At 41.8% G+C, this 26,400-nt stretch overlaps 1 protein-coding gene across 2 annotated transcripts in view; it reads left to right on the top strand.

Annotated features, from left to right (window-relative positions):
* Positions 1-26,400, top strand: part of LOC122554081 (rab GTPase-activating protein 1-like) — a 496,968-nt gene that overhangs the window by 120,950 nt on the left and 349,618 nt on the right. For both annotated transcript variants that reach the window (XM_087990933.1, XM_087990934.1), the window contains exon 10: positions 658-824. In XM_087990933.1, the coding sequence (XP_087847059.1) occupies positions 658-824 (167 nt within the window). The remainder of the gene's footprint in view (positions 1-657; positions 825-26,400) is intronic.

Raw genomic sequence — 26,400 nt, 5'->3', positions numbered from 1 at the left:
TTAATTGGGTTGAAAAGGGGGTTGTGGTACAGTTGCGTAGAGTCCTGGTTAAGTTCCATTTTGAATTTTGCGCTGTGTTCTGGGCACTTCTGGAGGAAAGATGTCTTGACTTTACATGGACTGGCAATGTCGATACACCAACCTGTATGCCTTTGAGTTTAAGGATTAAGGTTTGTCCTAATTAAGGTTTTTAAGTGGGTAGATAGTATTGCCTCTGGTGCAAGAGTCCAGAACAGTCAGGCACAGCTTTAGAATTTGGATCTAGGCTGTGCAGGGATGATATCAGAAAGCACGTTTTCATCAGAGGATATGACAAACTTGCCCAAGAAGCAGATGTTAGCGGGTCTATTAGAAATGTCAAAACTGAAATTGGTAGGTACTTCAGCAAAAGAAAAATATTGCAGTTGCTGGAAATTTCAATTAAATCCAAATAAATGTTGGGGAAACAGAGCAGGTCTAGCAACCTCAGTGGACAGCAAAGCATATTTACCTAATGTTTAAAGTCTTGGCCCCTTTGTCAGAACTCTGACACAAAACTTGAACTTTGCAATTTCTTTGGAATTTATGCTTAGTAAAGCTGCAAACTACATGATCGCTTGTATTTTATGCAAAGGCAGCACCAACTGACTAATTTCAGATTGGTTATTTTACTCACAGATAAAAGGGTCTACATGACTGTAGCTGTCGACTTAGTAATTACTGAGGTGGTAGAGCCAGTCCGGTTTCAGTTGGAAACAGTGGTCCGTGTGTATCCAACCAATGAGAGATTCTGGTACTTCAGCAGAAAAACCTTCTCGGAAGCTTTCTACATGAAGTTGAAACAGGTACGGGTTTTAAGAAAGAAACAAAAGATACCTTTCTCTGGTGCACTGCCTCACCTTATCAAATGGTGGCACTTCTCTGAAAGGCAATTGCATTGACATTCACATAAAATGTCAGAGCAGACGTAGGACATACAGCCCATTGAGCCGAATAAATTCAATTTATTCATCGTTAATCTGAGGATTCTCAACTCCGCTTTCCTGCCTTTAACTCCTGTACCTCTTGACTCCCTTACTGATTAAAAATCTGTCTGACTTAGCTTTGAACATAAGAGTACACAACTCAGGCACTACAGCTCTTTGTGGTAAAGGATTCCATAGATTCACTACCTGCTGAGAGAAAATCATCCGCTCATCCCTTGTAATTGGCTGACTTCTTTTTCTGAAATTATGTCCTCTGGTTCTAGACTCTTCACAAGGGGAAGCAACCTTTCACCATCCAGTCTGTCAAATCCTCTAAAACTTTTGTGTCTTTCAATAAGGTCATGTTTCATTTGTTGAAACTACAATTTATAAAGGCACAAACTACTCAACCTCCCCTCATTAAAAAAAAATCCTTCCATACCTGGAGTCAAACTAGTGAACCTTCTCTGGACTGCCTCCAATACCAGTATTGCTTTCCTTATACAAGGTGATTAAAACTGTTCACAGTATTCTCGGTGTGGTCTGACTAGTGTCTTGCATATTTTTAGCAACACTTCCCTGTATTTCAAAGGGAATGGTACAGGTACACAATCCTTTATCCGAAACGCTTGGGACCAGCTGGTTTTCGGAATTCGGAATTTTTCGAATTTCAGAATAAGTGACAGCTCATCAGTGAAATTTTGTAAGAAGTCTTACCGAACAGCAGACTCAGTGTGAGTACTACGGGCTCTAAGACAGAATTGAGGCCTGCCAGTGCTGGGCCACACCTCCCCCACGTTGCATGTGAGTGACTTGTGTCGAGTGGGTGTGGAGTTGGGCTAACGGTTTGCACGCCAAATGACCTTGTTAATGAGATAAAAACTTCACAAAAAAAGCTTTGGATTTTGGAGCTTTTCGGATTTCGGGATTTTGGATAAAGGGTTGTCTACCTGTATATAAAAAAAATTTAACATTCCATTTGCCTTCCTGATTAGTTGCTGAACTTACATACTAACTTTTTGTGATATATGCATAAGGATTCCAAATCCCTCTTTCCACGGCTTTCTGCAGTATTTCCTCTATTTGACCTGCCAAATTAACCTTACATTTTCTCAGATTATGTTTTTTCTGCCAGCTTTTTGCCCACTTGCCTAACCTGACAATATATCTCTGCAGACTCTGCTATCCTTACCGCTTGGCTTCCCACCTATATTTATGATATCTCCATTATAATAGTGCATTCACTTCTCTCGTCCAACTTATTTACGTATAGTGTAAATAATTGTGGCCCTAACCCTAATCCCTGTGGTACACATTTAGTTGCAGGTAGCCATCCTGAAAATACCTGTATCCCAATTCTGTCTTCTATTTGTTAGTCAATTTTATACCAATGCTATTATACTACCTTCAATACTATGGACTCTTATATAAAGTAGGCGAAAGTGAGTACTGCAGAAGTTGGAGATGAGAGTCAACATTAGAGTGATGTTGGAAAAGCACAGTCGGTCAGGCAGCATCTGAGGAGCAGAAAAATCAACATTTTGGGCAAAAGCCCTTCATCTGGAGTCTTATGTTAAGTAGCCTAATGTGACGTACCTTCTCAAACACCTTCTGAATGTCCAAATACATAACATCCATTGCTTCTCCTTTACTAGCCTACTTGTTACTTTCTCAAAGACCTATTAATTTATCAGGTATAATTTTCACTTGATGAAGCCATGCTGACTCTGCTTGATTATATTTGGAATGCTTTGTTATTACATCCTAGACAGTAGACTCCAATATTTTCCCAATACTAAATGTTAAATTAATAGGCCTACAGTTATCTCTGTTCTTCTGTCACCTTCCCTTTGTGAATGGTTAGAGTCATAGAGTCATACAGCATGAAAACATACCCATTGGTCCAACTAGTCCATACTGGCCATGTTTCCAAACTAAACAAGTCCCATCGACCTGCGCTTTGCCCATATCCCTCCAAACCTTTCCTGTTCATGAACTTATCCAAATGTAGAAATATCAAATGTTAAAACAGGGAAAGCGAAAAAAGATCTCTCTACAGATTGATGCTTAGCAAACACATGGAGGCAGTGCCCCCCTACGCAAACTCTATTTTAAAAAAAAATGCTACTTATTTATGCTTTTCTGCAATTATTTGGATTGCAAAAGTTTCACACAGATTCAAATTAAAAATTGAATGATTCTGACATGTAAGAACCAAAAGGATTATATGAGAAACCCTGCAACTCAGGGGCAGCTGAAATATCCACACTGTTCTCAGTCCACCATTTTGTTTGATATGGAGCAGAAGACAGGTCGTTGATGGAAGCAGCTGAAGATAGCTGTCCTGCACAGCTCCTGTAGAGATATTCTGGGGCTTCAATTATGAGCCTCCAACAATTGCTATTACCTCCTTTAGTATTATGTCTCAGCGTCTGAAAAGTTATTCCTCAGGTATTCAGTGACTTCAGTTTTATAGACGTGTATTTTCCAGGTAGTGCTGGTTACAATGTTTGGATTTTTAAAAATTAGAACTAACAAATAAAAATGTAATTTTGTGTTCAGCTACTTATGAAAATGTACAGGTACACGTATCGGATCTCTCAATTTATACACTTAGCTTAGAATTGCATTAATTAGTTCATCCTGGCCCAGAATGTGCAGTGGAAATTACTGCCAGCATTCATGTCATTACTTGACTGTAATAAACAGAAACCACTGGAATCCATGTGTTGCAGAATAATGCAGAACTCCAGAAGTTTTTGAGTAACACTACACCTCTTCATTGTACGTTGTTCAGTTACCCCACATTGCAAGCAATAGAAATCAATTCAGTTAATAAGAATTTCTACTCTTGGACAGAACGTTTTGCGATATAAAAATGAATAAGTTACAGCTTGCTGATTGAGCTGTCACTGTCTTTTTAAGACACCATACTGCCAAACCCATAACTGGTCCCGAAAAACTGAGCTAGTTTTATATTTGTGGACTGTCAAGTTTCTCCATTATGACAAAATTCCTATACTTTCTAGTATAATTCCTTTTTAAGGGAAACTTATTCTCCTTTTGCTTTATCTGAATCCGATAATCATTTATTTCACGAAAAAATTTCAAAAGGTTAAGGCATTCAGAACTTTCTAGTTTAGCTGTGTCTGAATACTTTGACACGATTCCAATCATCTGAGACTTCTCCACAATCTCAGGATTGATGAAAAATTACTACCGTTGCATTGACCTGCCTGTAGCTACTTCCTTCAGAATCCTAAATTGTAACCTCTCTGGTCCAGGGAAGTTAATGGCCTTTAGCAGCCCTATTAATTTCCTTTCTTTCTTTAATTTAGGATATCTGGTCAGCATGAGTGATTTGGACCAAAGGGTCTATTTCGGTGCTGTACATGTCTACAACCTTTTCTGTAGCGATAGTTATTGCATTTATTTCTTCTCCCCTTTTATCCATTGATTATTTTTGTATTTTTGGAATGCTATTACTGCCTTCTACTATGAAGACTGATGCAAAGTATTTATTCAACTCCTCTGCCACTTCCTGGTTCCTTGTCAGTATTTCCCCAGCCTTGTTTCCTATGGAGATTATGTTCACTTTGCTCTCTCTTCTGAAATATTTAATCATGTGGTGTGATTTCAGAGTTACAAAGATGCATTAAATGACAGTAAGTTTGAGGCATCAATCCTCTGACATCAAGCGATATAACTCCGATCCTGGCACTATGCTAAATGCCCACTTTGCTGCTGTAGTCTGATCAATTAGATTCCCTCAGTTGGAAAGGTGTTGACAACTTCCATGGAAAGATTCCAGTGATGACTGCCATAATGGAAGCCTCAAATTGTAAGAAGGAAGGCCATTAGGGGGAGGTACATTGCGACTGAAGAATGAATAGAATAGCTGTTTAATGTTTGTAAATTGTTGGACTGTAATTGGCTTGTCTTGATTTTCATTGTGACAACTCAAAGTTTTAAATCACAATGTTAGTACTTGGCATTATCAATATTGTATTCCAAAATTGTCTATTGCATGCCAGACAATCCATTATTTGCTTGATTCCTTCCTTTTAATATTCTCTCATTTGCCTAATTCCTTGCACTCGTTAGCCTAGTTTTAAGGCTGTTGAAGCAGAGGTGTGGGTTGTGAATAGTTTAGGTCTGAATAGAGACTGATGATGTTAGTTCTGTGGCAGAAATGTTATCATCACGTGTTTGAATCCTGACAACGTGAACAAGGAATAAAGAGTGAAGCATAGCTGCCCTACTCTGAAAAATAAATTTTTCGAGACAATGACCTCCAAAGTACAAAAAACTTGGCTAATAGACACAGAATCAGAAATTGCTGGAAAAGCTCAGGAGGTCTGACAGCATCCGTGGAGACCAAACGAGTTTCAGATCCTGTGACTGTTCTTCAGCACTGATTCATAGCGAGGAAAAGGATGGTGTATGAGCTAAAAATGGGTGTGGGGAGGGATAATGAAGAATAAATGATAACTGTAGATGGAGCACAAAGAGAGAGAAAAATAGTTGAACAGACAAAGGAGAGGATAGCAGGGCAGACTGGGAGAATGAATAGTTGCTAATGGAGACCATTAGTGCCTGACAGTGGGTTGTTTGTGCTTGCAGCCTATGTGATAACAAGGCCTGATGTGTGGGGGTTGTGGTAAGGACACGGGAGAAAGTGTTGAGAGTGCAGTGTGGAAAAGCACAGTAGGTCAGGCAGAAGGGCTTTTGCCCAAAACGTCGATTCTCCTGCTCTTCAGATGCTGTCTGACCTGCTGGGCTTTTCCAGCACCACACTCCCAACTCTAATCTCTAGCATCTGCAGCCCTCACTTTCACCATGGGAGAAGATGCTCAAGCCTGTATATGAGCTGCACCCATGAACAATCCATTGTTAACCACTAATAATCCTCATTAGCAGCTATTCAGTCTCCTATGTTGGCTTTAACCCATTCTTTTGTTTTCTTTTTCTCTGGGCTCCATGCAGTTGGCTATTAAGGGGTCTGCTACATTTGAATCTGTGTCAAAATGAGCCTTGTTAGTTTATTGGTTGTAACTTATTTATTGGTTACAAGTTGCATGAGCAGAGATACAAAAACAGTTAAAATTTTTTAATAAGTTCAAAACTAATGCAATAAAATAAGGACGGACAGTCAGGTGATGTGTTGTTTCTGCATGATGTAGGAGCTGGTAGACCCCATGTGGTTCCCACTGACCATTTCTGTAGTAAATGTTGGTTGCTGGAAGAACTCTGGCTCAGAATCAATGAGGTGGAGACTGAGCTTCAAGCATTGTTACACATCAAAGAGGGGGAGAGTTACCTAGATGCTGTGTTCCAGGAGACAATCACACCCCTTAGACTATCTAACTCAAATTCAGCGGGTGCTCAGGGACAGGAGGGTGTGGCTGTGAGTGAGGCAGGTAGGGAAATCCAGGAGGTAGAGTTGTAGGAGCCTCAGCCCATGTCCTTGTCCAACAGGTTCAGGAGTTTTACTCCGTGTGTGGACAGGCTTTGGGACTGCAGGGAGGATGAGCTGACTCACCACAGCGTCATGGCGCAGGGAGCCATTTAAATGGGGGAAACAGAAGAGAAATGCTGTTGTAATTGGGGATAATATAGTTAGAGGTATAGATACTGCTCTCTGCGACCAGGACCGAGAGTCCTGAAGGTTGTGTTGCCTGCCTGGTGTTTGGGATGTTGTACCTGGGCTGCAGAGGAACTTGGAGTGGGAAGGTAAAGATCCAGTGGTCGTGGTCCACGTAGGTACCAACAACATAGATAAAACTGTGGCAGAGGTTCTGCTAAAGGAGCATGAACAGTTAGAAACTAAATTAAACAGCAGAACCAAAAAAGATGATAATCTCTGGATTGCTACCTGAGCCACAAGGGTCAATAAGATTAAGCAGGTCTGGTGTAAGAGGGAGGGCTTCAGATATGTGGATTACACCTTTTGGGGATGGTGTGACCGAAACAAGGAGGACGGGTTGCAGCTGAACCGGAGGAACACCTGGGCGGGAGCTTTGCTAGAGTGCTTAGGGAGGGTTTAAACTGGTTTGGAAGTGGGGGTTGGGACCCGGAGCTATAGATCTGAAGATGGAGTGGCAAGTGAACAGCCAGATACAGCATGCAGAGAGTCTGTGAGGAGGGATAGACAGTTGAGAGAGCAAAGTTGCAGTCAGTATGATGGGTTGAAGTGTGTCCCTTTTAATGCAAGAAGTTTCAGGAAGGAAGGTGATGATCTTAAGGCATGGATCACTACTTGGAACTATGATGTTGTAGCCTTTATGGAGACTTGGATACCACAGGGGCAGGAATGGTTGTTGGATGTTCGGGGTTTAGATGTTTCAAAAGGAATAGGTGGTGAGGTAAAAGAGGCTGGGGAGGTGGCATTGCTAATCAGGGATAGTATCACAGCCTTTGATGTCATTCAGGAGAGTTTGTCTACAGAGTCAGTATGGGTGGAACCTAGAAACAAGAAAGGAGCAGTCACTTTGCCCCCCCCCCCCCCCCCAATAGCAACAGAGACACGGAGGAACAGATTGAGTGGCAGATTTTGGGAAGGGGCAGAAATAACAGGATTGTTGTCATGGGTGACTTGAACTTCCCTAATATTGATTGGAACCTCCTTCGTTCAACTAGTTTGGCTGGAGCAGTTTTTGTCAGGTATGTCCAGGAAGAAATCCTGACTCAACATGTAGATAAGACATATATCGATTAGAGGGGAGGCTATGTTGGACTTGGTGGTTGGCAACGAGCCAGGCCAGGTGTCAGCTCTCTCGGTGCGAGAGCATTTCTGTGAAAGTGATCTATAGTCGTGGAGAGGGTTATAAACAGATGGAATGGTAAAGTATTTAATTGGGGGAGCGGGAATTACAATGCTATTAGGCAGGAAGTGGGGCATCTAATTGGGAACAGATGTTCTCAGGAAAATGCACAACAGAAATGTGGAAGATATTTCGGGCGCACTTGCTCATAATGCTGGACAGATTTGTCCCACTGAAGCAAGGAAGGGATAGTGGGATGAAGGAACCGTGGGTGACAAGGGATGTGGAACATCTAGTCAAGAAGAAGTAGGAAGCTTACTTAGGGTTGAGGAGGCAAGGGTCAGACAGGGCTCTAGAGGGTTACAACGTAGCCAGGAAGGAACTGAAGAATGGACTTTGGAAAACTAGAAGGGGCATGAATAAGCTTTAGCAGGTCAGATTCAGGAAAACCCTTCAGCATTCTACACCTATGTGAGGAACAAGAGGATGGTCAGAGTGAGAGTAGAGCTGATGGGGGATAGTTGAGGGAACTTGTACCTGGATTTGGAGGTGGTAGGGGTGACCCTTAATGAATACTTTGCTTCAGTATTCACTAGTGAGAGGGACCTTGTCGTTTGTGATGATGGCGTGAAACAGGCTGATATGCTCAAATAGCTTGATGTGAGGAAGGAAGGTGTGCTGAAAGATTTGAAAAACATAAGTATAGATAAGTCCCCTGGGCTAGATGGAATATACCCAAGGTTACTACAGGAAGCAAGGGAAGAGATTGCTGCTCCTTTGACAATGACGTTTGTGTCCTCACTGTCCACTGGAGTAGTGCCAATTGATTGGAGGGTGGCAAATGTTATTCCCTTGTTCAAGAAAGGGACGAGGGATAACCCTGGGAATTATAGAACAGTCAGTCTTCTGTTGGTGATGGACAAATTATGGGCGAAGATTCTGAGAGACAGGATCTTTGATTATTTGGAAAACCGTAGTTTGATTAGAGATAGTTAAAATGGTTTTGAGAGGGGCGGGTCTTGCCTCACAAGCCTCCTTGAATTTTTTGAGGATGTGACAAAACACGTTGATGAAGAGAGAACAGTGGGTGTGGCATACATAAATTTTAGCAAGGCGTTTGATAAAGTTCTCCATGGTAGGCTTGTTCAGAAAGTAAAGAGGCATGGGATACAGAGAAATTTGGCTGTCTGGATACAGAATTGGCTGGCGCATAGAAGACAGAGGGTGGTATTAGATGGAAAATATTCAGCTTTGAGCTCGGTGTTATGCAGGGATTGGTTCTGGGACCTCTGCTCTTTATGATTTTTATAAATAATTTGAATGAGGAAATGGCAGAGGAGGTTAGTAAGTTTGCCGATGTCACCAAGATCGGTGGAATTGTGGATAGTGTGGAAGGCTGTTGTCAGTTGCAACAGGACATTGACAGGCTGCAGAGCTGGACTGTTAAGTGACAGGTGGAATTCAATATGGAAAAGTGTAAAGTGATTCACTTTGGAAAGTTGAATTTGAATGCAGAACACAGAGTTTAAAGGCAAGAGTCGTGGCAATGTGGAGGAACAGAAAGATTTTGGGGTCCATGTCTGTAGATCCCTCAAAGTTCCCATCCAAGTTGATAGGGTTGTTAAGGTATACAGTATGTTGGCTTTAATTAGCAGGGTGATTGAGTTTGAGAGCTGTGAGGTTACTTAGAATATTGGGCGAAAGTGATGACTGCAGATGCCAGAGATCAGGGTTGGAAAGTGTGGCGCTGGAAAAGCAACGTCAGCATGGTTTGATCAAGGGGAGGTCACGCTTGACAAATCTGCTGGAATTCTTTGAAAAAGTAACAAGCAGATTAGACCAAGGAGAGCCAATGGATGTTATCTACATAGACTTCAAGAATGCTTTTGACAAGGTGCCTCACAGGATGCTACTAAGTAAGGTAAGTGCCCATGATGTTAGTCGCAAGGTGCTGGCATAGATAGAAGCTTGGCTGTCTGGCAGAAAGCAGAGAGTGGAGATAAAGTTGGATCGTTTCATTACTTTTAATATTATCAAAATACTATATTCACATTTGATTGGAGTTTGGTATCTTGGGGCATAGTTTAAAATGATTGGCTGAATTTGAATTTGTTTTTGTCTCATGGCACCCCAACTACTACTAGCTGTTTTGAACAAATGTTACATTGTTACCTTGTTCAGAACACTTTGTGCTGTAGCAGACAGGCCTTGCTAGCTTTTCAGCTCTCTTAAAGATACAGCATCTCTACATCTTCATAACGGGAACATGTTTACAATGATAGCAGAGACTACAATCTAAGGGCACAGCCTTAGAATAAAGGGAAACCTTTTAGAATGGAGATAAGGAGAAATTTCTTCAGCCAGAGAGTGGTGAATCTATGGAATTCATTGTCACAGAAGGCTGTGGAGGCCAGGTCATTGAGTATATTTAAGACTGAGATAGGTTCTTGAGTTTCAAGGATTATGGGGAGAAAGTGGGAGAGTGGAGTTGAGAAACTTAGCAGCCATGATTGAATGACTTGAGGGGATGAATGACCTAATTTCTGCTCCTATGTCTAATGATCTCTCTCACCTGCCTTTCACTAGTTGCATCCCCCGACCCACCCAACATCTTCAGTATATGTACCAAACTTTTCTTAGCTATAATGAATTCTGAAGAAGGGTTGCTGGACCCAAAATGTTAACTCTGCTTTCTCTCACAATGCTGCTAGGCCTGTTGAGTTTTTCGAGCAATTTCTATTTTTGTTTCTGATTTCCTCCTTCTACAGTTCCTTGTGTTTTTTTGCTTGCTGTAAGGCAGTTGCTGAAGGAGACCAGAAATTAATCTTTACTTAGTTTACAAGTTATTCACAAAATGAAACATTGCCAGTGTATCGCTCCTGATCTGACACCATTGGTTGGTTCAATGGTCTCTCTTTATATGTGTTCTAATGAATGCCCCCTTGCACTGCCAAAATCTGTGTATGCTTCACCTTAATTTAAGCAAAGATTTTGCCTCCCTGGGTTGTTCAAAAGCATTGAGTGCCCCAGTGTCCTGAACCAAAACTGAGAGTTTAGTCTCTTTGGTTCCAAGAATAATTCTGGTCTCCTTCCTATTGGAAGGGTGTTGTGAAACCTGAAAGGGTTCAGAAAAGATTTACAAGAATGTTGCCAGGGTTGGAGGATTTGAGTTACAGGGAGAGGCTGAACAGACTGTGGCTGTTTTCCTTGGAGCATCAGAGGCTGAAGGGTGACCTTATAGAGGTTTACAAAATCATGAGGGGCATGGATAGGGTCAATAGACAAGGGGTCTACAGCACCTTCAAGGTTATTATGGCAGCAATTCTCAGTCCTACATTGAATGAGAGCTGCTTCCAAGTTTCCTTTACCTGTTCTAACATCCTACGGTGGACAGAGATGCTTCTCTCTCTCTTTCTCTCTCTCTCTCTCTCTCACACGTACTTTCTCCCCTTTCCTTTTCTCTCACCTCTTCCAGCCTGCGTACCCTTTGGGATACCTGCACATGTCCGGTTTTGGTATCAAGTGCATTTCCTGGAGTGGGGGAGTTCAAAATTAAAGAGCTTAGGTTTAAAGTGAGAGAGGAAAGTTTAAAAGGCACCTAAGGGGCAATGTTTTCACACAGAGTGTGATGCATGTATGAAATGATCTACCACAGGATGTGGTGGAGGCTGGTACAATTACAGCATTTAAAAGGCGTCTGGATGGGAAGGGTTTAGAGAGATATGGGCTAAGTGCTGGCAAATGGGACTAGATTAGGTTAGGGTATCTCGTCGGCATGGACAAGTTGGACCGAAGGGTCTGGTTTTGTACTACACATCTCTCTGACTGTAACTAACAGGTCAGATATTTATGACTGGCCATTTTCAGAGCTTTTCCAAGTCTCATGGGAATGGATCTACTTGCTATATTCATGATCAAATTAGCTGTGTGCTGGGAAAAGAAGAAATTTGCAGCGCTATGGAGAGAAAAGCAAGGATGCATGACTGAATAGCTGTTTGAGCATTTCAGTGTTCAGACATAGGCATGATTGGCCAAATGGCCTTGTTCAGAGTTATGTTATTCTATTATTTTATGAGTCATGAAACACTCTCAATTTGCATGAATAGCTTGGATGAAGCTCAGCACCATTTCCAGATGAAACTATTCGACTGATATTCTGCCATGGACTCAGCATCCACCCCTCAGTATGCCACGATTGCTGCATGTACTGGATACACTACAGCACCTTCAAGGTTATTATGGCAGCAGTTCTCAGTCGTACATTGAATGAGTGCTGTTTCCAAGTTTCCTTTATCTGTTGTAACATCCTGTGGTGGACAGAGATGCTTCCTGTTTGTCCTCACTCTCTCTCACACACATATTTTCTCCCCTTCCCATTTCTCTAACCTCCTCCAGCCTGTGAAACCTTTGGGATACCTGCACATCACTGGTTTTGGTCTCTAGTGCATTTCTGATTCTAATCACTGCACCATTGACAGTCATACCTTCATCTCCCTTTGCCTTAAGCTGTAGCATTACCTCCTGATAACTATCCACCTCTCATTTGTCCTTTAATACACCCCTGTGAAGCCTTTATCTTTGACCAAGCTTTTGGTAATCTGGTCAACTATTTCTACATGTGGCTCAATCTTAAATTTTGAGACTCTCTACATTAATAGGTGTTATCGATGTGAATGTTTGTAAGTTCTGGTCCTATGGTGTATTCACCTTGGGTTGGATGTTGGCTATATTTTCCCAGCTACCATGATGGGACTGTGTTTTGTGCTTTTTTGGCCATAGTAAAAATGAAAATTGCCCTGCAACCACAAAAACCATTTTTAGTGTGTGTCTGAATTCTGATGATTATAATATGCTGAAGGCAGTAGCAGGCTGAGTGCTTTCATTTCCTAATGATTTTACTACATAATGGATGAATTTATGATGAATTGTTGAAATTACCAGTCTTGAGAGTTATTTTTAGCACATTGCAGCTGAGTTTATTTTAATATGCTGTTTCTTTTTTCCAAATGCTGAGTATAATTTATGTTCCTTGCTTGGTACAAAGCTGTTATAGCAGTCATTATACCTCATAATCGGGCAGACAGTAAAGTTGCAAGACGGTGCTCAGTGCATTTGCATCTTAAAGCTTTTCTTCTTCAGTTTACAGGCCAATTCGCTCTCAGTGATAATTTGTATGAAAAACAGATTGAAACTAGTTTGCTTTTCTTGCTGGCAATTGTTTGATTGTCACAGCACTGAAGAATGAAACAGTTAGTGCCTAAAACGGTGGTCAAGCATGTCCTCAGTAAACACACTTAGAAGGTACATTAGCGGGTTAGATACAGATTATATCTCCCTCTATACTGTCCCCCTTAAACACTCCCAAGATAGGTACAACGTAAGGTTAGATACCGAGCAAAGCTTCTTTACGCTGTCCATCCAACACACCCAGGAAAGGTACAGCATGGGGTTAGATATTGAGGAAAGCTCCCTTTACATTGTCCCTATCAAATATTCCCAGGACAGGCACAAGTTTGGGGCAAAGTACAGTGTAAAGCTCTCTCTATGTAGTCCCCATCAAACATTCCCAGGATTCCAATAAGGGAAGGTAGAGAGGTCATAAATTACTCATTGCTTTAAAGTATTGACACTTGTTCATGTGAATTAGGACCCAATTAGTAAATACCCTTTTGTTTGCACAGTTCCTTTCGCAAAAGTTCTGATACAACCCAAGTTGCATATGCAGCTGTTGAAAACTTGTAATTGCAGGAGAAATAGAGGATTCTTTCCGGAAATCAGACTTCTGAGAGAGATTGATATGAGTGGTATTAGTCAAATCTGGTTCTGGCTGTGATGTATCCTCTCCTGGTGTTATAAACAAAAAGACTATGAATCTCAAAACTGTCAAGTTGAAGCTGTTCAAAATCCAGCAGATTTAAATGGATGACTGAGAGGTCGGATTGAGTTTCTCATCTCAAAAGGTCGATTTGATGTACTTGGTCAAAAACGATTGTGTTTGTAGCAAAACACTATAGACTCATTAGCAATCCTGTGGGAAGCTAGGGAAGTGATTGCTGGGCCTCTTGCTGAGACATTTGCATCATCAGTAGCTATAGGTGAGGTGCCGGAAGACTGCAGGTTGGCTAACATGGTGCCACTATTTAAGAAAGTTGGTAAGGAAAAGCCAGGGGGCTATAGACCAGTGAGCCTGACATTGGTAGTGGGCAAGTTGTTGGAGGGAATCCTTGCCTTGGATAGGCAAGGTCTCGTTGGGGTAGTGAATGTAACTTTGTGCTTGGGAAATTGTGTCTCATTAACTTAATTGAGTTTTTAAAGAAGGAACAATGAGGATTGATGAGGGCAGAGTGGTGGATTTGATCTATATGGACTTCAGTAAGGCATTCAACAAGGTTCCTCATGGGAGACTGGTTAGCAAGGTTAGATCTCTTGGAATACAGGGAGAACTAACCAATTGGAATCAGAACTGGCTAGAAGGTGGTGGTGGAGGGTTGCTTTTGAGACTGGAGGCCTGTGACCAGCAGTGTGCCACAAGGATTGGTGCTGAGTCCACTGCTGTCATTTTCTTATACAGTCAGTTCTTCTGTAACGCGATGGTCAGGGTCTTGTGCAACCATGCTTTTAGAAAAATTGCACTTTAGAAACAGCGCTTAAAGCTTTGGCACTGTAACTGTGTTACAGCCAACAGATGTTTTAAAAAGCATCTCCAATCCGTCAATTGCGTTACAGGGAATTCACGTTGATGAAGCGTGTGAAAACAGAGCAACCTGTACTGTGAAAATCTTTTTTCACTGCCCTACTGAATGGGTTGGCTGTAGCATCTGATGTGTTGGGAGCACAAGGGCTGGTGAGAAACTAGGTTTGGTGGATGATATGCTGTGAAAATCCACAATTTTTGGTTTTATTTGCGATATGGGCCCGCATTTGTTTGCAATCCTGATTTGTCCTTGATGTCAGTTAGTCACTTATTGCTGAATTGCTTTCTAGGCCATTTCAAAGGGAGGTTAAGAATTAAACACATTGCAGATATATGAAGGCCAGACCAAGTAGGGAAGACAGATATCCTTCCCTAAAGAACATTAGTGAACTGAATACAGTGGAAACAGAGTATTTGAATATTTTTAAGGTCATGATAGATAAATTCTTGGTACGTAAAGGGTGTGGAAGGGTATCTGGCAGTGGCAGGAACGTGGAGTAATTAGCTCAATTATAATTTACTGCAAGGTGACACAGGCTTGAGGGGCTGAGTGGCCTACTCCTAATGCATATGGTGGCATGTGTTCGCATTGGCTGAGAAATATTGCTCAGCGTGTAGAGATAGCTACCCAATTCCTCTTTGCAATGGTAATGTAGAATATGTTGTGTTCACCCAATAGGGCTGCATGGTTTGAAGTAGCTGTTGCTACTTCTGAGGCCACTGTTACAATGTAATTAAAAATTCATGGAGTCCCTGTAACACCAAGTCCATTTTCTGGTTATGCAGTTAAATGTGCAGTCGTTACTCTTGTTTTACCTAACGTGTTGTCTGATTTCCAATGCAGTACTGTGGGAGCGCTACATTGAAAGAGGATGGAATCTAGATCTCAGAAGAAAATGACGTGAGTCACTGTTGTAAAAGCCTATCCAGTTCACCAGTGTCCTTTAGGGAAGGAAATCTGCCTTCCTTACCTGATCTGGCCAACATGACCCACAATAATGTCGTTATCTCTTAACTGTCCTCTGAAATATTTTGAGGGCCAATCAATCCAAGATCAGGGATGGGCAGCAAATGCTGACTTTGATGTCCAAATCTTATTGAGTTCTTTGAGGATGTGACGAGACCAGGTGACGATGGTCAAGCAGTGGATGTGGTGTATATGGATTTCAGTCAGGCATTCGATAAGGTTCCCCATGGTAGGAAAGTTGGGAGTCATGGGAAACGGAAATTTGGCTGTCTGAATATAGAATTGGCTGGCCGAAAGAAGACAGCAAGTGGAAGTGGATGGAAAGTATTCAGCCTGGAGGTCAGTGACCAGTGGTGTCCCGCAGGGATCTGTGCTTTGGCCTCTGCTCTTTGTAGTTTTTATAAGTGACTTGGATGAAGAAGTGGAGGTGGAGTTAATACGTTTGCCGAAGACACAAAGATCTGGTGGTGGTGTAGATAGTGTTGAGGGCTGCTACAGGCTACAACAAGACTTTGACAGAAGGAAGAGAGGTGACTTGATAGAGATGTACAAGGTAATGAGAGGCATAGATTACTGTAGAGATGTACAAGGTAATGAGAGGCATACTGCTGCCCACTAACCCAGGAACTGATCTGTAAGACTTACAGGGTCTCAGCCCTCTTCCTGGACAAAATCGAAAGTATCCATGATTGGAACATGTGGTAACAATCTTGAGACAAAAACAGAAAGGAACTGCAGATGTTGGAAATCAGAAACAAATACAGAAGTTGGCTGGAAAAGCTCAGCAAGGCTGGCAGCAATTGTGGAGAGAAATCAGAGTTAACGTCTGGGTCCAGTGACCCTTCCTCAGAACAATCAACTATTAATATCTACAGCTGTTAACTTACAGAATGCAAAGAGACAAACATGAGGTTGTTTCAAACACATTAGGAAAGAATACAATTGTGAGTGCATACGTTATGAAAATCTGCTCAGCTCAATTGTTTCTAACTATTCATGGCCCTAAATCTGTTCCTTTTGCTGCATTCGGTTCAGGGGTCTGATTATTTAATCGAAGTAATGCATAACTTACATTTCATGGATTGAGAAATAGGTGAAGTCAAGTCAATGACAATTCGCCAGGTTAGTGTGAAAACCTGGGCCAGCTGGCGTGGGCAGAGCCTGTTAATCTGGGGCGAAAACCTGGGCCAGCTGGTGTGGGCAGAGCCTGTTAATCTGGGGCGAAAACATGCGTGAATGTTGTTGCTGGTTTCTATGGTCATAAATAAAAACGATTGTGTCATCTCCAATTTTCCCTCTGGCCACCTGCGTTTTGAATGTTGAATTTTAGAATTCACACGGCCACCTTTAGCCCAAGTGTGTCAGAGTTTGCGGAAACTATGTCAAACTGTGCAGCCACCTACGACAACAGGAAAGAGTCACCATTACCTGCAAGAGGCCACCGATGATGATGAAAAACTGATACCTCACTTTTAGTTAGATTAGTGTTTCTGAGTTTTATGGGTTGTAATTTTAGTTGGATAGAATATTGTTTAGGATTGCTTGCTTTACATTGATCTGCATTATTTTTGTACAAAATTCCATGGCACACTTGGACATCTCCCAAGGCACACCTACTGACCTCAAATCACTTAGAGATATTAAGTCAAATGACCAAAGACTTGGTTTATAGCATTCAGTTTTGTGAAGTGCGTTAAAAGACTAAAGTGTGGTAGAAGTGCAGAATTGCAGAACTTGGGCCCCTAGCCAACTGAAGGCACGCTCACAAATAGTGGAGCAGTTGGTGGTTGGGATTTCACAAGAGGCCAGAATTGAAGGAATGAAGATATCTTTAAGAGTTGTGAGGCTGGAGCAGGTTACAGAGGTAGGAAGCAATGAGACAATGGAGAGATTTGAAAATAAGGAAGAACATTTTAAAGTCAAGATATTGCTAAACTTTGGGAGGATTTTGTGGTCAAATGCTGCATACAAGTCGAAAAAACCAGGGAGGGGGAGTTTACTGCATGGGAGATCAGGTGTGGTTTTGATAGAAACCTTTTCTAAAATGTGGCAAGCGTAGAAATCTGGATGTAAGTTTGCTTGCTGAGTTGGAAGGTTCATTTTCAGATGTTCTGTCACCATACTAGGTAACATCATCGGTGAGCCTTCGGTGAAGAACTGGTTCTGACCCACTTTCTATTTATGTGTTTAGGTTTCCTTGGGGTGTTGGTGTTATTTCTGGTGTTGGTGATGTCATTTCCTGTTCTTTTTCTCAGAAAGTTATAGATGGGGTCCAAATCAGTGTATTTGTTGAGAGTTTTGGTTGGAATGATATGCTTCTAGGAATTTCCATGCATGTCTCTGTTTGGCTTGTCTTAGGATGGATGTGTTGACCCAGTCAAAATGGTGTCCTTTCTCATCCATATGTAAGAATGCTAGTGATAGTCGGTCATGTCTTTTTGTGGCTGGTTGATGTTTGTGTATCCTGGTGGCTATTTTTCGGCCTGTTTGTCCAATGTAGTGTTTTTGCTTGTGTCTGTATAGGGTCTTTTAGGTTCATTAGCTGCTGTTTTAATGTGTTGGTGGGTTTGTGGTAGAAATGTGATTGTTCTGATTCAGTGCTTTGGGAAAGATGGGAATGGATTTGTGGGGTGATGAGAATTTGGGAGAGGAAAGGGAGCTTGGAGATAGATTTTCAAGAACACAGATATAAAGGGATATTGTTTGAAGAGGATTGGAGTTGATGACAAAATATTGAAAGGAGAAATGGACAACATCCGAAGAGAGGGAACAGTTGTTTTTTCAATCCCTACTGTGTGGAAACAGGCCCTTTGGCCCAACAAGTCCACGCTGACCCTCTGAAGAGTAACCCACTCAGACCCATTTCCCTACCATATACTTACCCCTGACTAATGCACCTAAACTGCACATCCCTGAACACTGGGCAATTTAGCACGGCCAATTCACCTAACCTGCACATCTTTGGACTGTGGGAGGAAACCGGAGCACCCGGAGGAAACCCGCACAGACATGGGGAGTAAGTGCGAACTCCACACAGTCGCCCGATGCTGGAATCGAACCCGGGTCCCTAGCAGCAGTGCTAACCACTGAGGCACCGTACTGCTCTGAAGTTTTCAATCTCAGTGACCGTGGGAACAGGAGGGGAAGGTGGGAATGGGATCGAGGGAACAGGAAGGGGCTCTCATGGACAAGATGAACTTTAAAACGCATGAAGGTAGAGAGGAGAGAAACTGGAGGGAACTATGAGTTCAGGGCTTGGGCAGGGAGGAGCATTAGAGGGTTGTCCAAGCGGCCTAGTGGAAGGGAGGCACATGGGAAAAGCAGCTGATTTGCTCATCTCCATCTTCGGGACAAAAATGCTGCATGAGCTTCTTGCACTTATTGGAGGTGGGGGTGGCGTGGACAGGGGAGGGGGCCTTAAGGAAGCAGTCTACAGTTGGGGAACAAAACTGGGGATTATGTTTATATTCCATGATGATCCTGGAATAATCGACGGCGTTAGGAGCTGAGAGGAGGACCTGGGAAGTGGTTTCAGTGACCCAGCTAGATCTGGCAGTGAATGAGATACCAGGTGTCCACCAGATCTTTTCAAGTCTACATTCCTTGGATGAAATGAATGGAGGTGAGGGTCGTAGCCAAAAAAATGGCCAGCAGGAGAGAGGGGAATGGTTTCACTGGCACTAGGTCATCAAAGAAAGAGGTGAGGCTGCGTTTGTCTAAACCAGTTGCTGCCAAAATGTTGTGGTTAACCGAGGTTCCAAGGATTTGGGATCTTGAAATTGTAGTTGTCAATGAATTGGGGGATAGATTTGTCCAGGGACAGATACAGAAGAAGCGTAGATTGGGATGTGGAAGGAGGATGTGAGTTGGGGTTGTGATACAAGGAACTGTTGAGAGATTGTCTTCTTTGGGATTGAAACAATGGGATGAATGAGACTGCTTGAGAACGAAGGTTGTTGAGGAGATTATTTGAAGGGGAGAGTCTTCAGGAGGATAAGACAATAGTGAATGAGCTAGAATTAGAAGCAATATGGTGAGATGCAGATTGGAATTGCCAGGAGTGACTTGTCATATGATGCAGAGGAAGGATTGCAGTGAGGAAGTATCAGTGAGGGTGTTTTTCCCTTTGAGGGAAAACAGGCTGATACTTTTGAACGAGGTGAGCAGTTGGAACAATGTGAAATGCTCAAAGAAGGACAATGTAACAGCAGAGTAGGTGTCCGCATGAAGATGATGAAAAATGTCACACTGTCATCATTGTGATTGCCAGTTGGAAAAGGACGAATTAAAGGGTGTCATTACACCTTGCCTCCATTTCCATTAGGTCATTATGAAGTTCCAATTATCTACAGCACAAATTTCTCTACTCCTTGAAACAGGAGTTCACTATTACTCTGTTTTTTTGACACTTCACCAATTACATACCATGATACTGTCTCTTTTATTCTGTGGCATTTCATTTTGTTGACAGACCTGCTCTTTATCATACAATTTCTTAAATGCACTGTGGAAATACTGGGAAACCTATCATCACTGGCATACCTCACTGTAACCCAGACTGTACTATTACCGAAAGACCTCACTATAATCCACACAGTACTGTCACAAGGATACCTCTCTGTACTCCACACTGCACAGCCACTGAAATATCTCACTACAATCCTCAGTGGGATACTTCACTGTAAAATCACGGGGGTAATGGAGTGTAATTTTCATAGTACAGTCATTGAAATACCTCACTATAATCCACATTGTACCATCACTGGGATACTTCTCTCTAATCCACACTGTACAGTCACTGGGATACTCACTAATCCACACTGTACCATCACTGAGATATTTTACTATACTCCATACTGTACAGTCATTGAGGTACCTCATTGTAATCCACTCTGTACAGTCACTGGAATACCTCACTTTAATCTACACAGTTCAGTTACTGGGGTACCTCACTGTAAACCATACTACAGTCGCAGATATCTCACTGTAATCCACACTGTACAGTCACTTGGACACCTCATGTTCCCTACATTCTCTGTGCTAAGTTTCATTATATTCTCCTTGATTTGGCTGGAATTGTCTAATACCTCTCCAATTGCACATTTTTGCATGCTTGACCCTAAAAAATAAACTCAATTCTAAGTGAAGTGTGACCATTCAAATTGCAAACCGCTGAGCAATTGCGTTACAGTGGCTCCCAGTTTTGCATAGCATCAATTAAAAAAAAATCATCTTCATACTTCAACATTTTAATGGCTTTACTGTTGCCTATATCTGTTATTATCCTGCTGCTTATCTTCAATGCCAGATTTCCATTTATCTCAACATCTGTGGCTTTGCCCTTGGTTTTTGGGGTCTGCATATCTTGGCATTCTTTCTCAAATATTTGTAGCGTTTGTGCTTGATTTCCATCCTTTATGACTCTGTAAAACCCATTGCTTTGACAAAGCTTTTGTCTCCTCTGCTAATATGTCCCATTTGTGAGAATTTGGAGACGTTTTGAGACAGAGTTGCCACACTAATGCGTTTCTGCCAGTTGGCTGAAACTGTAAGACAATTGCATCATGGCCTCTGGAGGTTTAGAAACAGCCTACAGCTAATTGAGGACATGTGCTGTGTAGACATTGTGACAAGGCAAGGAACACAACAGTAGACTTGGGGCAGCTCTTCTAGTTGTCCAGCTGTTAGTGAGGAGGATTTGCTTGGTCAACTGGATAATATGCACCTTTATCATTTCCTTTGCCTAGTTTGATGCTTGTTAGTTGAGGGCCTTATCAGATGGCAGCTAAGAGTCAACCACCATTGCTGTCGACCTGCAGCCACTTATAGGCCAGACCAGATAAGAATGTCAGGTTTCTCTACCTGAAGGATTTTAATGACAGGATTAGTATTTCATGGTCACTACAACTGAAGCTAGTCTTTTTATTCCAGATTAATTAAATAATTGCATTTAGATTTGTCTCTGGAACATTGGTTTGAGTCTCTGGATTGCTGGACTGGAAACATTATCATTATACCACTAGCTATCTTTGTGGCAACAGCAAATTTGGATCTGTGACTTTCTATCTCGTCATCCACATCTTTGATAACTATGGTGATGAGGTAAAGTTCCAACACACATTCTTTCTGGATAACACTGAGCCAAATTCTGTCAATGAAAGTACTTGTCCATTGTTCCCTGCTCTCCATCCCTGGTTGCTCAGTATGCTTCCTAACTAAGTCGATAATTCTATTTATTAAAATTTAGCTACAATCCTGTATTATCTCACGCCCTCTGCAAATCCATACAAATCATATCTATAGCTATTTCATTATAAGTTTGGGTCTGGAATACACTGCTGGGAAGTCTAATAGACGCGGAGTCAAATGCAGCACTTAAAAGGAGTATTCTTCCCATTTGAACAATGATCTAATTTTTAAGAATATGGTGAAAGGTAGAATAATGGCACTAAGACATGAAGCTTGTTTGGAGTGCCAGTGTGGATATAATGGGCTGAATTGCCTCCTTCTGCACCCTAACACTCTGTAATTTACTTCAGTCAGCTGTTTAAATTATGCATTTGGATTTATCAGACCTGACCTCCTCTTTACAAATCCATGCTGCCGCTCTCTGATCCACTGAAAAGTTTCAATGTGTTCACTCATCCTTGCCTTAATTAGAGACTCTAGGAATTTCCTGACAGCAGGTGTTAAGTAAACACCTTTGATTATTTGGCTTCTCCCTCTCACTTTTCTTCAATAGCGATTGGATTTCATTGTAGAGTCATACTGCACCGAAACAGATCCTTTGATCCAAATTGTACATGCCAACCGAATTTTGTAAGCTAAACTAATCCCAAGTGTCTGCATTTGCCCGATATCCTTCCAAATCTTTTCTATTCACGTACTTGTCCAACTGTACCTGCATCTACTACTTCCTCTGGCAGTTCATCTCCAGACACTAACTACCTTCTGTGTGAAACCATTGCCCCTCAAGTCCCTTTCAAATTTTTCTCCTCTGACCTTAAGAATATGCCCCTTATGATTTTATAAATCTCTATAAGGTCAGCCCTCAACCTCTTATGTTCTAGTGAAAAAAAGTCCCAGCCTGTGCTTATAACTCAAGCCCTCCATTCTCAGCAACAATAAATCTTTTCTGAACCCTCTCCAATTCAATAATATCCTTTCTACAGCAGGGCAACCAGAACTGTGCACAGTCATTCAAAAGTCTCACCAGTGGTCCATACAACCTAAATATGACATCCCAACTCGATGAGAACCACGACAGCAGGGTGAACTCCCCTGCTCTTCTTTAAAAGTGTAATGGAATATTTTACTTCTGCCTGGATTTCCCTTTAATGTGTTATCTGAATGATAGCATCTCTGAAAGTGCAAATCCCTCAGCATTGAACTGCAGTATCAGCCTGGGGTATATAGTTACGTTTCTGGAGTGTTTGAACTGGAGGTGATTATGTGATCCAGTGTGTCAAATGAAATCTTGTTTTTTATTTATTCAGCGGATGTAGGTGTCCCTATTTAGACCAGCATTTCTTGCCCAGAGGGCAGTTAAGAGTCAATCACATTGATGTGGATTTGGAGAGTCACATGCAGGCCAGGTCAGGTCAGGTCAGGATGACAGATTTCTTTTTGTAAAGGACATTAGTGAACCCCATGAATTTTTCCCACAGTCAACAATGGCTTCCCGGTCATCATTAAATTGTTAACTCCAAATTCTTTCTTGAATTCAAATTCCACATTTCCAGGTCCTCTGAGCATTAGCTAAGTTTCTGGATTGATAGTCTAGCGATAATGCCTCAAGACCATTGCCTCCCCAATGTTCTCTTCAAGTTCTTTGCATCTTTATGGTGTTTGTGCAAAGGTGGGTTCTCAGTAAATGTATGAGACTGCGTTAGTCCTCTTTTTTTTTCAGGGAATCTAGGCTTAAAATTATGGTGCCATCAGAGGAGTAAATGACATGTTATATAATACAAACATATTTTTAAGCTTTTAGTAAGAAAGCAAACCCAATAAAGCAGCAGAATTAGAATGAAAATTCAGAGTTTTTGATTTAAGAGTCACTAACCTAACCCTGATTTGGAGATGCCGGTGTTGGACTGGGGTGTACAAAGTTAAAAATCACACAACACCAGGTTATAGTCCAACAAGTTTAATTGGAAGCACACTAGCTTTCGGAGCGACGCTCCTTCATCAGGTGATCATCACAATCACCTGATGAAGGAGTGTCGCTCCGAAAGCTAGTGTGCTTCCAATTAAACCTGTTGGACTATAACCTGGTGTTGTGTGATTTTTAACTTAATCCTAACTGTGTGTATGCAATGATTTGCTTTTTCAAAGACTGCATCTAAAGGGTTGCACTTAAATATGGCTGCTGTACGACCTGGATTTACCCATTCATCCGAGCTGTCAAAATTAAGTCCATTTACTCTGGCTACTTAAAAGAGTGTTTAGCAAACTGAGTGTGAAATAATCCACCTCAGGAGGGCAGTGCTGCCCAAATTTCATGCGATTTACTGACCATTTGCAACTCGGTTGGAGATTCCTGAATCCATTTGAGGTGAATGTGCTTACTTTTTGAAAGGCAACCCTTCTTCACGTCCCACCAAAGACTTGGAGAGATCCCAGGAAATAAGCGCGACTCATGGTTCTCAGTAGCTACTCAGCTACTTGTGGTATTGTTCGGTAAAATGCAAGTTTTGTCTCTCTTTCTGAGGCTCTATCTGTTTTGCTATTGCACTCTTTCAATGCTGTTGCTAACTGACTGACAGTGTCTGTCTTTTTCATTATTTTTCTTGTTTTCTGCAAGTATATGCTCTGCTATTTTTTCCTTTTAGCGTGCACATTTTGACTGAGTCTTAAATTTTTGTTATACTTTGTGCTGTTTTGCCTAATGCTGTACATTTCTGAGTGCTCAAGTACCTTATCGTTTTGTGCTGTTTGTGCATTTCACACTGGATTATTGTATATTTTGTGCTGTACATGTGTTAATGAACATTTTGCATCTAATGTTTGCTAATTATGCTTCAGACCACATGCGTTGCAGTTTGTTTCGCACTGCAATATGTGTTATACATTTTGTACTATGTATGAGTGACTGTTTCATGCTGCATGCATTACTGTGCAGATGAGAGATGAGGGAGAGACACTGTATTCAATTCCATTGTCAAGGAGTATGTACAGGTAGATCTTGGATAGAGAAATTGAACTTTGGAACGCAAGAGGTCTCTTGTTCATGTGTCTGGACGTCACAGACAAAGCTGGCATTATTGCCCATCCTTAATTGACTGATATGTGGCCTTTTGCATTTGGACATGGTCTGCTTCAGTATTTGAGGAGTTGCAAATGGTGCTGAACATTGTGCAGTCATCAGCGAAAAACTCAATTTCTGATCTTATGATGGAAGGAATAACATGGATGAAGCGTGCGCAGATGGCTGGACGGAGGAACTTCTTAAGATGTGACCTGGAGCTGAGTTGACAGACCTTCAAAACACAACCATCTCCCTTTGTGCAGACGTGACTCTGACCAGCTGAAAGTTTTCCTATTGTCTTTGATTTTGCTAGGGCTTGTTGATCCCCACTTGGTCAAATACAGCCTTGATGTCAGGTGTTGTCACACTCCCCTCCCCTCTGGAATTCAGCTCTTTTGTCCATGTTTGAACCAAGGCTGTAATAAGATCAGGAGCTGAGTGGCCGTGCGGTACCCAAACTGGGCATCACTGAGCAGTTGCTGCTTGGAAGCATGGTTGATGACACCTTCTTTTGCTTTCCTGATGATCGACAGCAGACTGATGGGGTGGTAATTGCTGGGCTAGATTTGTCCTGCTTTATTCTACAGAGCATATCTGGGCAATTTTCCACATTTTGAGGTAGATACTAGTACTGTAGCTGTATTTTAACAGCTTGGCTTGGGGAGTGGCAAGTTCTGGATTCATGTCTTCAGTACTACTGCCAGAATGTTATCGGGCCCCAAAGCCTTTGCAGTATCCAGTGCCATCAACCATTTCTTGGTGCCACGTGGAGTGAATCAAATTGACTGAACACTGGGATCTGTGATACTTGGGATTATTGGCAGAGGCTGAGATGGATCATTAACTTGGCATCTCTGGCTGAAGCTTGTTGCAAATGCTTCAGCCTTACCTTTTATGCTGATGTGCAGGGCTCTTCCATCCTTGAAGATGGGGATATTTGTGGAGTCTTCTCCTCCAGCGAATTGTTTAAATAGCTGTCGCTCTTGATAGTTGACTGTGGCTGAATTGCAGGGGTTACATTTGACCTGTTGGTTATGGAATTGCTTAACTTGCCACTTAGCACAGTGATAGAGCCACGCAGCATGATGGAAGGTATTCTCAATGTGAAGATGGTCTTCTCCACAAGATCCCTTGGTCACTCCTAATGATATTGTTAAATACAGATGCATCTGTGATAGGTAGTTTGTTAAGGACTAAGACAGAGGTTTTTCTGTTCTGTTAGTTATGTCACCATCTGTCAAAAACTCAGTCTAGCAGTTATGTTCTTAGGAACTCGATCAGATCAGTCACTTATAGTGCTACTGAGCCACTCTTGTTGATGGATTTTTGAAGTTCCCCACCCAGAGTACATTCTGTGCCCTCACCACCTTCGGTGCTTCCTATGAGTCTTGCTCAACATAGAAAAACAACTAACTCATCATATGTGAGAGAGCAGTATGTAGTAATCAGCAAGAGGTTTCATTGCCCTGACGCCATGAGACTTCACGGTGTGTGGAGTCAATGTTGAGGCAGGATCAGCTCAAGCAAATCAAAAAAGATTATAAGAAATATCGAAAATATTTGAACAGAAAGATTGTTTAAGTCAATCCAAGGCTCCCAAGGTAAGTAGATAGTTTTGTATAATCATTAAAAATTACAAATCCAAAGTTAAAAGCAGTACTGGCAGGAGACATAACTTTTAAGAGGAAGTACATCAAATTCCCAGAGTGGAACTTGTATTCTAACAATTAAGAAAGAGCAAGTTACCTGTTAAAGGTGAAATGTAATTCTTTCTAGAGAGTTCC

Source organism: Chiloscyllium plagiosum, unplaced genomic scaffold (assembly GCF_037043375.1).
Source record: "Chiloscyllium plagiosum isolate Xiang-an unplaced genomic scaffold, Cpla_swu_hap1 HiC_scaffold_9, whole genome shotgun sequence".
NCBI lineage: Eukaryota > Metazoa > Chordata > Chondrichthyes > Orectolobiformes > Hemiscylliidae > Chiloscyllium > Chiloscyllium plagiosum.
This window is presented reverse-complemented; position numbering and strand designations above follow the sequence as displayed.